The following is a 15,181-nucleotide window of genomic DNA, read 5'->3' on the forward strand; positions in this document are numbered from 1 at the left end:
TCCCGCGCCAATGGGAATGCATCTTCAAGATTTCTTGTATTTGGGGGCTAAGAACTTGTTCTTTTGCAATGAAGAAGAACCTTTGATAAAACAGTCAAGATTATTTAATCACATATCTTGTCATTTAACTTTATAATGATAGTGGTTTCAGTAGACTTGGTTACAGAAGCCATCTACACGGTGTTTAGGGCTACAACTCCCATGGTCTCCAGTCTGTGTGAATGATAAGAAATTGTAATCCAGCACATTTAGGAAACACCAGTCTATAGATGGCCAGCATTAATGTTTAACGTAATTGTTAAATGTTTACAACAGCCTCTGATGGCCTCCCCACTTAAGCAGTTCAGTTGACCAAAACTATCTCCAGCACCTATTGTTTACTCTAAAACAAGTCCTTTTGTGTAACTACTAATTGCATTTATATTTCCACACTGAGTCTGGCCCTTAGTGGCCATAATCAGAACTTGTGAAGCAAATTACATGCTGTGTGTAAAGAGGTACTTCCTTTGTCTGCCTCAGATTGCACAACAGTCTACTGTATTTAACTGGACTGAACTATGATTATGTGATTCTATGATGGCATGTTCCAGTATTATCAAAGATGAAGAAAACCTCTCGTCTCTCCTTTCTCCATAGTATCACTACTTTTACTCAAAATTATCAGTTTTGATAATTTTAGTGTTTTTAAGTTGTGATTGTCCTATACTGTACTTTTTATAATTGGGATGGGGGGCTGGAAAGGGATTAATTTTAAATTTTATTGTATTGTAAATGTATTTTTATTGTTGCAACCTGCCTAGATTCTTCGTGATTGGGTGGGCTATAAATAATTAATTATTATTAGTTTCTTCATTGTTGCCCAAAAGGAAGCTCAACGTTCAGTTGTAGCCCTAGCATTTTGGCTTTCACACCAGGCTGGCGGGGCTAGCGTAGTGACATTATAACAAAGTGTGCCCAGTGTCTATTGTAACAGCTGTGATACAACCTATCACTTTTTGATGTCATGCTGCATTGTGGTATAAACCTGTACAGCTTGAAAAAGTTACTTTTCTGGACTACAACCTTCCACCTTGCTGGAGGACTCGAGCAGTTGTAGAACAAGAACATAACAGATCTAAACTCAGTTATTCTGTTAAGGTACCACAGTTGGGCTCTAAAGGTGAGAGAATGTCATTCAGAGGTCTGCAGCATACTCATTGACTCTGAAGGGGCCAGTTTCCCCTTTCTAGTCATGAGTAGAAAGTTCGATTTTTGATGTACTGTATATACTGATGTATAAGTCTAGAAATTTAGGTAAAAAAATTGACCCCAAAAACCTGAGTCGACTTATCCATGGCTCAATGTAAGTATTGTATCTTAACTCTTATTTAAAAGAAGGAACTATCTCCTTATGAAAAGCAAGAGTATAATATGTGAAGCACCCAACCTCCTTTACTCTCTCATCCATCCAGTCTTAAGACTAAGTGCAAAGAGTTATGTCTGCTGGTCTTTTGTAAGTTCTTTGACATTGTTTTGCTTTGCTTCATCTTTTAGATCCTTTGCTATATGCCCCTAAAATTTATCCTCGACTTATCCACGGGTCATAGCAAAATCCATAATTTTGGTCCCAAAACCTGTCCTCGACATATATATCATAATTTGCTTTTATAGGTTTCTTGGTTTACATTGTCTTTTCCAACTGTAATGGACTCTAGGAAGTCTGCACGGGCGGACAAAGGTTCTTAAGGCAGAAGCTCAGTTTGTTGATAGTTTAAAAATCATAATGAATAGAACAGCAGGTTTTTATTTCTCATTTTTGTATTTCCAGATATAGGAGATCTCCTATAAAGTAGCGGAAATTTTGTACTTGCTTGAAAATCCAAATAGTGAAATAACTTTGTTCCCAGGCTCTTCTCTCTCTCTACAAACAACAGCCTTGAATTTATTTTCCTGCTTTTATATTGTAATTAAAGTTCCCAGCACATGATTTTGGTATTCTCTCAAAGAGTTCAAAACGAGCCAAATTGCTTTCCTTTGCATTGTTTTGCTACTGAAGTATTTTTTAAAAAATAATTTAAAAGGTGTGTGTGGGGGGAAGCCTCATTGCTTTTGGTGGGGTTGTCCTTGGCAAAAGAGAACTCCTATCCTCCAAGAGGATGTTTACAATGGGCTTATTGAATATTCATTAGCACAGCTGGAAAAGTTGATAGTTGTACAGAAAGTCCCACATATGGGCAGTGTGCTTTATAAACCTTGAATTTTTTTTAAAAAAATATTTGAAACTGTTTTGATTACTAGAGGACACAAATTTAGCAGGAAATTTGTTCACGGCTCTTATTAGCCTTATTAACTTATTAGCCTGAGCTACTTTAAAAAGTATACAGTTGGCTCTCCATATTTGTGGCTTTGACTTTTGCAGATTTGATTAATATGTTCTCTTTAGGAATCTCTAGGTCTTCCAGCATGACTCTTCTGCTTTTTTCTGTTCAGATACCATGTCATCTCAATAAACATTTGAAACAATGGGGCTGTATGGGTTGAAAAATGCATCTATATGCCTCTGCCATTGGTCTTTAGAGAAATGTATTGTTGTCATGAAAGTAACCCTGTTATCTGCATGTCGCACATAACTACAGTGAGCCCGTGCCATAAGTGGGTGCACCATATGCGGCTTTCAGCTTACACTGAAGCTGCACAGCAATACAAAGAATTACATGTGCGCTTCCGTGCCGCCGTGCCCGTGCCTCATTATATTGAACATGTTCTTCGGCTTACGCGGGGGGGGGGGGGGGGAGGTCTGAAATGGATCCCCCACATAAGTTAAGGCTCCACTGTACTTTAATTTCTTTTGGTATGGTACAAGGCAGAACTATGTTAGTGATGATTTTAAAAGTTTGATTTATTTTTAATGGTGTTGCTCAGTGTTTTGAGCACTACTTTTTTATTTGCTAGAAAGATGGGATAAAATGCAGTAAAGCAAATTAAATGCATATACAAGAAGTTTGCTTTAGAATTAGCCATTAGTTGCTCTAACATGGGGAGAGATTGATTTAGGAGTCTTGCAATCTACTCTGCAGAAGGCTGAAAAAATGTGTGCCAGTTAAATGGGGAAGCATTTACCATATAAGGCAGGAATAATGTCTTATTTATTCAATTCTTAATTGATGGGCCTTGCTTAATGTTTGTGGTCTGTGTTTACAAAATATGTTTTTTCTGATTCCATGGGTGATGATAAGGAAGCAGCTATGAGCATGAATTATTGTGTTGGTGACACATTTTTTAAAAGATGGCAGCTTGTAGTAAAATATTTTTAAGGTTAGGTTTTTCATGGTAGCCATTTTCTCTAATCTAGAGCATTCTAGCACAATGAGTTTTTAAGCCATATTACCTTTTTATAATTTCTGTAGGAATTCTCTGTGTGACAACGCTTTAAACCTGTATTTGCCACCCAGTCTTAGACTGAAATCTTTTACCAACTTACACTTTGGGTAAACTTACTTCTGAGCAGACATACATAAGATTCACTATAAACATACTCCTAATTTTATTTTTAGTTCATGGAAGAGAGTTATGTAGTCCTCTAGATTATGCTAGACTGGAAGTTTCAGCAGTTGTGGTCAGCATACTCAGTGGTGAGAAGCACTGGAAGTTGCAGTTCAACAACATCTGGAAGGCATGATTCTTGTAACTACGTTAGAGGTACCTGGCATGCTTTGAAAGATGCAAGGATAACAGCTGTTTTAATAATTGTGGTGCCTTCTTAAATATAGATCCATTAAATTTATTTTGGTCTGGGGGGAGGCAGAATGATCCCAGAAGATGACCTGCATTTACCTGAACTATGTTTTGTAGCAATGTTAAAATACATGGGCAAGTTCTGTAGCATCCTGTTGAAGAGGCCTTCAGTTTCTGTGTCTTATAACAGATGTTTATGTTTCTTGGCCATAACAACTGGAATGTGATTGATTTTGTTTGTTAAGGAAGAAATGCCTTTGGAAAAGAACCCAAGATTTGGAGTGAGAAACCAGGCCTCTCTCTTTTTCCACCCATGTTTTGCACGTCAGTACACAGGGAAAAAAACCTATTGGCGGCACATACACCTTTTCATTACTTCGTGGCCCTTTCTCCCCAGCAGAATGGAGATGAAGCCATTATAGTTATGAAGGAAGGACTTGATTGGTTGTCAGACTGTCCTGTGGTGGAGCTGTTCATATGTTACTAAGATCTGGGAAAGTAGAATTGGTTTGTTCTTCTACTTTCCCTGCTTCTCTTGAAACCTGAGATCTGGGAGTGAATCCAGATGCCATTCTCAAGTGGCAGCTTACTGCAGTGTGCCTGCATCCACTTAGTAAGCTGGCTGTCTCTAATGGCCTGTCAAATGGTGAGGGATACTTGACCACACATGGGTCTCTGAACACAAATTTGGAGGCTGGGGAATAACAAGATTCTTTATACCACTTCTTATTTATTTAGTTACATTCATATCCCACCTTTCTTTCACCGTGATGTATGTAGGGTTATTAGTGTAACACTGGGAAACCCAAACTTTAAAGGATGTGTGTACAGGAATTTCAGCAGGTATTGCTTTTTACCTTGGTCATGTGACAAGCAACACTACTGAAATTCCCTGTTCCACACAGCTATGAAGGTTCAGGAGCTGTCACTGGTTTTTAATCTGGTAACCCTATGAATAGAGCTACCTACCTCCACTGATTATCTTCACAACAACTTTGTGAGGTAGATCAAGGGGAGAGAGATTAACTAGCCCAAGGGGATCCAGGGAATCATTTCTTAGCGCGATGGAAATTTGAACTGGATCTCCCAAATTCTAGTCACTACACTACACTGACTCTCTTGAAAAGACATGAAGTGATTGTGCAATAGAAATGAGTGAAATAGAATTTTGTTTCTTTGTTATATATCAGCCAGCTTGAGCAGTTAGCATCAGGGTTGGCTGGAAAGGACAGCTGTATGTTGCTGTTTAAGAAGGGATTACTTCATCCTCTATCCACAATGTGATCCAAGAGTTTTTGCTTTGTTTTGTTTTGTTTTTGCTTTACATTAATGCTGAAACTTGCAATGTGGGAAGTATCCTAGGAAAGCAGATCTGTTACACAGAAATAAAGAGTTCCTGCCACTTATATACTCAGACAGGAAACTCTGTTGGATGAAACACCTTACACATATATGCACCCTGGAGCACTGAACCTACTTTTCTCAATCTGCAGCCTCCAGGAAAAACAAGGCAGTCAGTCTACAGGGTACAGAATAGCTGCTGTAAGTCAGCACAGGAGTTTGACTTTCATAGTTCTTGTACTAAACTTCATGTAAGCATAAAAAGTATTTACTAGCTTGGCCCAAAGTATCACAGTGGGAGATGGGTTAATTCTGCAGAGCACTATAGTTTCCAGGTTGGCTGAGGCTCGTAAGCACTTAAACCTGCAGGACTTTTCACATGAAAAAATTGGACAGAGGAATGCTGCAGTATCCCACCTGTTCTCTGTTTGCATTTGGGCATACTGTCAAGAGTTTTGCTGGGAGAGTTTTACAGGCAAGCATTGTAAAAAAGTGACAGTCTTTGAATGCTTCTGGATTTCGATTTGGCAAATCAAAGATTCACCTGAAATAGTTTTTGATTTCCAGACATACATTATTGTCATCATCATAGTTGTTTTTGATATTTTATCTTTGCCATGATCTTCTGCCTCATTGGAGAAGCAGATCCTGAGTTTTAGATTTTTAGGGGCTTTTAAAGCCCAAACAGTGCCATCTGCTCTTAAGCTTTTGTGCGTTTTGGGGAACACCATGCTTTTCAGAAGACTTTTTTTTTTTTTTTACAAAATGTTTTCTCCCCAAGTGGAAAGAAAATAGGCTCATGAGGAATAGGCATGATCAGTGGCCATGGAGTGCTGCCGAACTATTGAAGAGGAAATGGAAAACCTGATACGAAGATTGGACTGAAATACCCTGTAGAAAGCCTAAATGGAGAACTAAGCTCTCTGTACTGTAGGCTGTATTTCAGAGGAAGGAATTGACAAAAACAGCTCTGAATATTCCTTGCCTAAGAAAACCTTGTGAAATTTCCTTACGTCCACAGGAGACTTGAAAGCAGACACACACACACATATACTTGGAGTTTTAATTATATTGATGTACATATGTTTGGCCTTTTGAAAAATGAACTCAAGTTTTAAGTCCCCTGAAAATTACTGGCCCCAACTAAGCTTAGTAAAACAATTTTTTTTATTATATGAGATTGAGTGACCTGAAGTAAGTAGTTCTGTAGAATAGTGTCAACTATTCTATAAAATAAGCCAGTCTTCTTTGTTCTTAAGTGTCATCAAGCCAAAAATTAATCACTGTCTTTGTGACATTTTTGTTACATTTCATGGATTTAACCTTTTATTTATATAGAAAAATATATGAAAAAAGAAGCAGTTCTCCATCTGGAGAATGTTTTCACCCCCCTCCTAATAATCCTCGGTGAAAAATGTAACACCAGTATAATGGATTGAGGGTATCAATAATTACCCCAGCAAGTTTGTAAAGAAAAAAAAGTGGAAACCTATATTAGGGTTCATAGAACATCTGCTTTTCACAGAATTTGAAAGTTCTGAGCAGCAGTTCTAAAGTGTGGTCAGTATTAATATTTATTTTTTAAAAGTTTGCTTAGCCTTCTGAGTATTTACAGATAGCAATCACAATCTTGCTTTATGAAAATGAATTACTTTTCCTTGATGGTACAAATGGAAAAAGAGGCTATGAGTGGGACATTTTTAAGATGGAGAAATAAGCTGTGTTCTTGCTGTGTTAATTTACGGAGGTGTTAGGGCAGGATTAGTCTCTGTCAGTATGAATTTAGACATTTATTTCTTCATTTCACGTGTGTGTTCATCTGTTCATCATCAGATGAAAATGTTTGTTATACTTTTACTGATGACTTTCATCTACTATGTGTGAAGTGCTATGCCTTACTCAGACATTCAAATTACTTACATCATAGGGAAGAATGGAGAGGAGTCTACCAGCCCTGTCCCCTACTGTCATTTTTCTCATTACTCTTCATGAGTTAAGGCAAATATCTTCAGCAGAGAGTCATAGAGGCTCCCTGTATGATTTAGATCTCTAATTTTTCGTACACTGCCACAAAGAGAGAAAGCAGCAAATATGTTCTTTCAGCTCATGAAACACAGTATTGAAAGCAGCTGGGGAGGGGCAGTGAGATTCCCTTGTATCTTGCCTCACTTATTGTGTGAGTAGGCAATAATATCTCTGTTGCAAGGTTTTGGCCTAAAACAGGCACAAACAGCAAAACACTATCTCTTGCAGATCCCATATTTAATTTTGAGGACTCTCTAGATTCTGCAAGCTGCAAAATAAGGGTCAGACATCTCTTTTGCCTCGTCATTTGGGTTTGTTTCCAAAACTTGATGCATATTACTGTCACTGATATGACACTCATGCTTCTTAGGCTGCACCCATCTCACACTGCTCAGTGTTGTTTCTTCTAATGACTTGTACACACTTGGTGGTGTGAGAAACTTCAGTTTTGTAGCAGAGAAGCCAAAGTGCCCCATGGCTCCTTAAATAATAATTTATTGCAGCATTATGTTTGTAAGCTCAGAGCTTACTTTCATCAGTTACAGTGATCAAGTTACTGAGTCAAGCTTCCCCTTCCTCATCTGAGCAAAGCCCATTTGCTGCTGATGCAGAGAGGGTTTTTTTTTTTTTTAAAAAAAAAAATCCAAAGCTGACTGATGCATCTATCTTCTCTTATTTCAGTCCTGTAACCTGGCTATACATTAATACTTCATAATAAATTGGTTTCACCACTGCCCCTTGACTTTTCCAAATTTTTGGCAATGTCAGCCAATTGAGACTGAAAGAAAAATCACACTTTTTGCTAGATAAGACTTCCTTTATTGACATTTGTTGGAAATTTTGTTTCTCCACCTTTATCCCATCCCTCTTCTTCTGTGTCCACCTATCTTCCGCTTCTGCAGAGCCACCAACCAAATATCAAATCTCTCAGCCTGAGGCACACACTGCACTTCCAGGAGAAACTCTGAAGTTGCACTGTCAACTAAAAGATGCCACCATGGTTACTTGGACTAAAGATGGAGTCCATTTGGTGCCTAACAATAGAACAGTCGTTACTGGGGAATACTTGTGGATTAAAGACACTACTCCCAGAGATTCAGGCCTTTATGCTTGCACTGTAGACAGTGATACACTCTACTTCATTACCAATATTACAGGTGAGTTTGCTAAAATGCAACTTTTACTATGTGGAAACAGTACTGGTGTAGATGGATTGTGTAGCAACATAATTCTGTGCCTGTTGAAAAGACCAAATGCATTTGAGGAAGTAGAATTAAGTCTAAGAAAGATCATGCAGCCAGCTTCTTTCTTTAGTTAGTCTCAAAGGTGCTACAGGATCTCCTTATATACCTGTTGAAAAAAGTAAGCATAGGAACAGTCTGGTCCAATGCAGTAATATTTAATTTGCAAACAATTTAGATAATCTGCTGATCACGTTTTCCATATGCCTTCCCTGCCCAAAGGGATTGGTAATTAGAGTGGGTGGTAACTAGTGAGAAGACATTTTCAGCTGTCCTGTCCTGTGACTATACAATATCATCTTTGTGGACATTCAGAAGGTGTCAGTGTTGGTCTCCTTTAGGCTACTGGACAAAAACTGTTTTATTGACACAATCTGTTTAAGTACTACAGCGCGCCCGTGCCATATGCGGGTGCGCCATACGTGGCCTTGAGCATACGCGCTCAAGCCGCGGGGCGCGCACAGGGCGGAAGGGGTGGCACATCCCATTCAATTGAATGGGCGCACGCGCCCGTTGCACCCTGTGCGTTCCCACGCTGCCGTGCCGCCGTGCACGAGCCCCATTGTTTCCAATGGGGCTCGAGCATAGGCGGAATTCGCCTTACGTGGCGGGATCCGGAACAGATCCCCCGCGTAAGGTGAGGACGGACTGTACTTACCTTCTCTTAATTTTGGCCTGGTACAAACTGATGAGGGAGTAACAATGTTTACATGGGTGCCGCCATTGTTACGTAAGCGCCGTGCAGCATCTGCATGGTGCTGCATGCCACTTGTTACACCACCATCACTGCGTAACCACCCTGCTTTTAGCTGGTTTTTTTTTCTTCACAGGGAAGCCACGTGGTTTGGTGACTGTGGCTTCCCTGAGTTTAGTGGGTTTTACTCCTAGCTAAATAGGCACAGGATTGCAGCCTAAAAAATTTAGTTAGCTGACATTACTCTGATAATGAACACTATATACTACTGCACTCTATACAGTTACACACGTGCACACACAAAATAACCTCCAGCATTATTGGTTTAAATATTCTGCATGATCAGGCACATTAAACTATGATACAAGAAATATATAGGTAAGCACACACAGTTGGAGGTTCCTAAGTGGCAAGTGCTTCAAAGAAATCTCCAGGTGTGCAGAAAGTCCCCATACAAAACTATAGCTTAGTTGGATTGTAGCTTGTGTGTTTCTTTATTTCTTTTTTCTTTTTTTTTTAAAAAGATATTATTGGAGCACATTAATTTTTTCCGAGCATGTGATGCTAGTACCCTTCAAGAGAATTTGTTCCAGATGTATTTAAAAAAAAATCAGACTATAGAAAGTAGGTGTGTTTATTTACAATATGTAGCAGGTGAACAACTTTAAAAATTTTTTAAACTTCAGATGTTCTTTCATCTGGAGATGATGAAGACGACAATGATGGCTCTGAGGATTTTGTGAATGACAACAACTCAGTCAGTAAGTAATTCTAACTGCTGAAATTGCTTGGTAGGATTCATATAGAAAGATATATTTCCTATCCTTTGATCTCCTCCTCAAGCACTCCTCAGATTTTTTTCCCTGTCAAATGCATGAGCTATCTGTTAGGAGCAGTTTTCTACTTGCTTGCATCTGTCCCATCTTTTCTAGTATATTTCTAGCCTTTGAAACATGGAAATAAACTATTGCCATTGTCATGCTTGCTTTTTTAAAATTATTTCTTAGCTGCCATTAACTTTTTAGCAATCCTTTTTAATGAGTTTTACTCAGTTTACTGAAGCTCTCACATTTTCCCTTTCTTCATTTCTGGATCTGATCTGTGTTTTCTTGTAATGACAACATATAAATGAGAGTCACTAAATTGAGTTAATATAAACAAACCTTGCAGAAATAACAGAATTTTTTTCAAGAGGAAATGTAATGTTCTGATACAAAGGCACAATTATATATCCTAGCCCCAAAGAGTGCATAATTTCTGGTTGGCATTTTAGTCAGAGGGATGACACTTGCATACATGGAAGTATGGATAATTAAAAACTCTTTATTTCCTCTAGAATCTTGTCCCGGGATACAGAGTTTTTAAGGTCACATTCAACTTGTGAAATATATGAAACTATACATGTATCTATCCCAATTTGACAGGAACAGTCCCTCTGTCATTCCATGTTTTCATTTGGTTTTAAAATGATCCAGTTTCTCTTTCCTCATTCTACTTTCCCCCCTTCATCCTCAGCTTACTTCCATTGATGCAAACAGAATTCAAAGTTAAAAAGTAGTTTGCACTTAATGAACTCAGCAGAGGGGGGGACAAGAGGTAGGATAGATTATTGCCTTTCTGATTATGCTCAAGCAAAAGCAAATTGCTGCAGTCACCTCTAGCTTATCTGTTCTTCCTCATTAATAACTTTTGCTATTTTGACCACACTCTGATGTCCTTGGCCACACATAACCCAATTTTCATTTGTACATTGTTGAAGAGTTTTGCACTGCCAGAGTTCTGAGATTGTAGAGTGCATGGCTCCACTTTAGCATTTGTAATATGTCTTTTTGATATGTCTTGATGCTGGCTGGGATAGCAATGTGATATTCATAATGTCAGGGACCAGAAGACAGGATGACATTGGCTGCTTTTCAAGTTCCTTACCACGGCTAGATCTCTAAGGTACTATGGTGATATTGTGAGAAACCATCCTCACTTTCCAATAGCACTGGTGCAATATTGTTCTCCTCTGTGTTAAGTCACTCACAATGGTGACAAGTGCTCTGGTTTCAGGAAAAAAATATTTAGGGTCCAGTAAACCCTGATCCACAGTGAAGATTATAGGATAAATTTAGCCCAAAACGTAGGACATTTAAGGCCCTCCATTTTTCTTAAATGTCCTACATTTTGGGCTAAATTTTATCCTACAATTGTCCTATATTTTGGTCTAAATTTTGTCCTAAATTTTGTCCCAGTTTATAGCAGAGAATTATGGCAACCCTATTTAGGAGGTCAGTCTGGGAAGGCCAGCCAGAAGAGATCCATTTTTATTGCCTTTTTAAAGGCGTCGAGGGATGTAATATGGCGGATCTCTTGGTCATTCCAAAGTTTTGGTGCGGCAGTTGAAATGCTTTTCCCTTTTGTTGAAATGCTCATTTTTACACAGAAGTGCAATCGAAGTAGCAGCAGAAAATAAAAATTTCTGGACATAAAATTTGATTCAGTGGGAGCACCCCATAGTACTTTTTATCTTACTCAAATATGATTTTGAAGGTCAACATCTGTACATTAAATGGCTTTGGGCCTACAGCCAGCAGCCAAAGCCAGGCCTCTGTCTGTGGGATAGACAATGTTATCACAGGATGTTTCATGCTTGAACACGTGCAGACATAAAGTTGGGTGCCAAAGAGCTCAGTGAGGCCCCTTGCTTTTAATGCAAAATATTTTTCTTTTATCTTATGGTGGTTCTGTGATGTGTGGGTCTGTCTGAATTTCAGAGAGTGATGCCCATTAAACTCCTTCAATATTTGCAAAATTTTGCAAAATAGTAGAACATTTTATCTCAAAAACTGGAAGAAATTACTTAGATCAAATGTTTTTGAAAAGATTCAGAAAAAGTTGAAAAATGACCCTTTATCTGATGCCGTAGGAATTATGCAGTTTGAACTCCTTCCTAATATCCTACTCTAGTGTTCTTTAGGATTTGTAATGCATGCTTTCTCATAGACTGCCTGTCCTTCAAGCAATGTAGGGCAACATATATGATTCCAGGTCTTGCCAATGTTATTGTCACAACTTCCAGGTGAACTTCATGACTGACCAGGAATTTGAATATGGATCTCCCAAGTCTCTGCATCGTGCCACAATCTCTGTTATTCTCAGTTGCCTTTCAGTAAAACATAGGGCCAAAGAAGGTGGCAAATTAATAAAGGAAAACCTTATTCCACTGAAACGATCACAGAATATCACAGAATGGGCCAGAACAGACCAGCATTAAAAACAAACAAACAAACAAAAACCAGCTTCCAACAGATGACCCATTCCCTCAAGATGCCTGGAAGCTGACTTCAAGCTGCCTGACCATTTACATGGGGGTGGCTTCCGGGCGCTCCAGCAGCATGGCGTTTATACGTCGCATGCTGCCTGAGCACCACGTCAGGAGGGAAAGCTGTTTGCCTCTCCTTTTTTGGCACAAGGTGGATTGGAGCTGTGCTGTGAAGTTGCCATGGCCCCAATCCGGCTTTGTTAGGGGTGGCTTGAAGCCTCCCGTTTTGGGTGGACCCCAATATCACAGACAATATCACAGAATGCTATACAAACAGCACAGTTTGAGAAGTGGACATGAGGCCACATCAAATGCTTTTTAAAAGTCAGATAGCTTTACTCTCCTTTGGAAGGACATCCTGTGTCCTGTAGTTGCCAGTCTGCTGTCTAGAAAAAACAGCACAGAACAAAGAGAATTTCTTGGAAGATCTATATAGTCCAAGGGGGACAATCCTTATTATTTATATGTTTTTGTTAGTTTCTGTATTTATATGCCATCATTTGTATACAAAAGTTCTTTGCATACAAAGAACTACTTGGAGGCATATTTTAAATCAAACAAACAGCCAAGCCATTACAATAAATGTAAATAAAATGTCAATAATATCGAGCATTTGTTATAAACAATAAAATAGCAATTTACTTTTTTAAAAAACCAGAACAATTAAAACATTTTGAGTCCAAGTGATAGATGAATCAGAGTTTACGTAGCACTTGAACAAAAGACATCTTTCGATAGCTCTTGATTTATGATAGACCAGATTGGGAAATTCACTGGTGGTCTAAATGCCATTCCTATCAGTCCCAGCCAGAATGTTCAGCCAAAGTGGAGGTCACAGATTCCTTATTTCTGAGAGACAGTCTGAAAGATCAATGACAATAACAGTATCGGCAATAACAGTAATTTTAAAAACAGCAACAATAATGAACGATATTAAATATTTAGCAATAGGTACATTCACTGCCAGAGTTGGTTCTAACAACAGAAATGGGATGAAGGTGATTTGGGATGAATCTACACTGTAGATCTGGTGGACTTAAGCCACACACAGTGCCAAGAGTTTAATGCTAAATCAGTATTTCGTATAATAACCAGAAAGGTAGGTATAGTTCAGCCTGAAGAACAACAGTTTTCCCAAGGCCACCTAATAGACTTCTCAATACACTTGGCAAGTTATACTAAGCAAGTTCTCAGGTTTATTCTTATTATAGTTGTGAGAAGCCTAGAAACCATGAAGGCAGTGTGCTGGAAATGCCAACTAGTTAGAAATCTCCTGTTAAGAACCTTGGAAATCCCTTGGCAAAATGTACAGTACAGTATATGTATCACTCATACAACAGTGTTTGCAACACTGTAAGAATCATCACCATTTTTGAGCTTTTTTTTTATTACAGCAGCCCATGCAAACTCCACTACTTTAATACCAGTCCTGTTCATATGCAATTTGGATTAACTTTATGAGGAATTTGGGATTTGTTCCAGCAGTATTTGTTTGAACAGTTTTATGGAACATGCTAGTGCTGGAACAAAAAAAATGTACTTATTGTGTATCGGTACTTAATAGCATTCTTTCTAGATGAGCGCTTTTTGTTTTCCTTGTTCACTCAACTGCTCTATTTTGATTTTCTAGATTTGTCTGTAGCTTTCTTACAAACTTCTTCCTAAGAAAATCATTTTAATGGTGCTTTCTCCTACATACCTTTTAAGATAATGAAGCATTTTATGGTAGCATAGTTTAATGTTAAGTATTTATAACAAGCTCAATGTTGCACTTGTAACAGCATGCTCAAATAGCCATTGAGTTTCCCCCATGTTAATTAGCTTTAAAGGCTCCACGCTGAAACAAATGCAGTCATTTATCATTTTTAGAATAATTTTTAATGTTTATGGATGTTTTCTTTGGGTGAGAAGGCCTGTTAAAAGAGTATGTTGCCCAGCTGTATTTTTATTTTACTCTTGTGGGGGAGAAGTGGGGTGCAGGAATTCTGAGTGTGTTCTGATTTTAAGAACAACCACAAATGTTTGAAGAACAGAAAGTTTTGTTTGTAATGGAGCAGTAGGCTGTTAAAAAGGAAATGAAGCAGGGCTCAGAGAGGAGCAGTGGTTCTTTGACCCCTCTTGTCCTAAAGATTTCCATAGTAAATTGATTTTCTAGTAAACTGATTTCTTTCAGGAAAGCTCTGTTTATAAAATAATTAAGTGTTCCTACTGTTCATCAGAATTTAGTCCTGAATTTTTGAACAGGTACATGAGTGAACCAAATTAAGTCTGGACATAATAATACTGTGTTGTTAATCAAATTTCCATTATATCTATGAAATGGCTCAGATTGCTGTTGGCTGCAATTTTGAATAGATACTGAAAACCTCTACATTGCCAGCTTATAATTATAACTCAGCCAAAATAGATGCTATGCTTTTTAATTTGTTTTCATTGCTTTGGTAACTGTTTTGTTTTGTTCCCCTAGTTATGATAGCCCTTTTGATATACAGGTTGAGACTCCCTTAAACATAATTCTGAAACCAAAGTATTCCAAAAGCAAAAACCTTTTCATGGATAGTCACACCTTTGCTTTCTGATGGTATACAAACTTGGGCCCAGAATAGATGGGCCAAATTAAGTGGATTCTGGCTGCTTTACAGGTGTGGCATTCAAAAGACACATACCTCCAAAGTGGCCTGAAACCTTACTCCGTCCTTTGGACTGGAGCAAAAAGGAGCCGGTATAATCAAGCTCTGGGTGACATGGGTCCGGCCCTGTGTCCACAGCCCACTTTGGAGGCGGGCTGTGCAGTCACCGCGATCCTGACCCAGTTGTGGCTGGAGGGATCTTGGGCCGCTTTTTCACACCTGTATGCTC

At 38.6% G+C, this 15,181-nt stretch overlaps 1 protein-coding gene across 12 annotated transcripts in view; it reads left to right on the forward strand.

Annotated features, from left to right (window-relative positions):
• Positions 1-15,181, forward strand: part of FGFR2 (fibroblast growth factor receptor 2) — a 179,969-nt gene that overhangs the window by 70,871 nt on the left and 93,917 nt on the right. For 7 of the 12 annotated variants that reach the window (XM_042457265.1, XM_042457264.1, XM_042457267.1 and 4 more), the window contains exons 3-4: positions 7,983-8,237; positions 9,702-9,776. The exons of 4 other annotated variants lie outside the window; for them this stretch is intronic. In XM_042457265.1, coding sequence (XP_042313199.1) covers positions 7,983-8,237; positions 9,702-9,776 — 330 coding nt within the window. The remainder of the gene's footprint in view (positions 1-7,982; positions 8,238-9,701; positions 9,777-15,181) is intronic. One more of the 12 variants, XM_042457268.1, reaches the window with a different exon arrangement.

Source organism: Sceloporus undulatus, chromosome 3 (genome assembly GCF_019175285.1).
Source record: "Sceloporus undulatus isolate JIND9_A2432 ecotype Alabama chromosome 3, SceUnd_v1.1, whole genome shotgun sequence".
NCBI classification, from domain to species: domain Eukaryota; kingdom Metazoa; phylum Chordata; class Lepidosauria; order Squamata; family Phrynosomatidae; genus Sceloporus; species Sceloporus undulatus.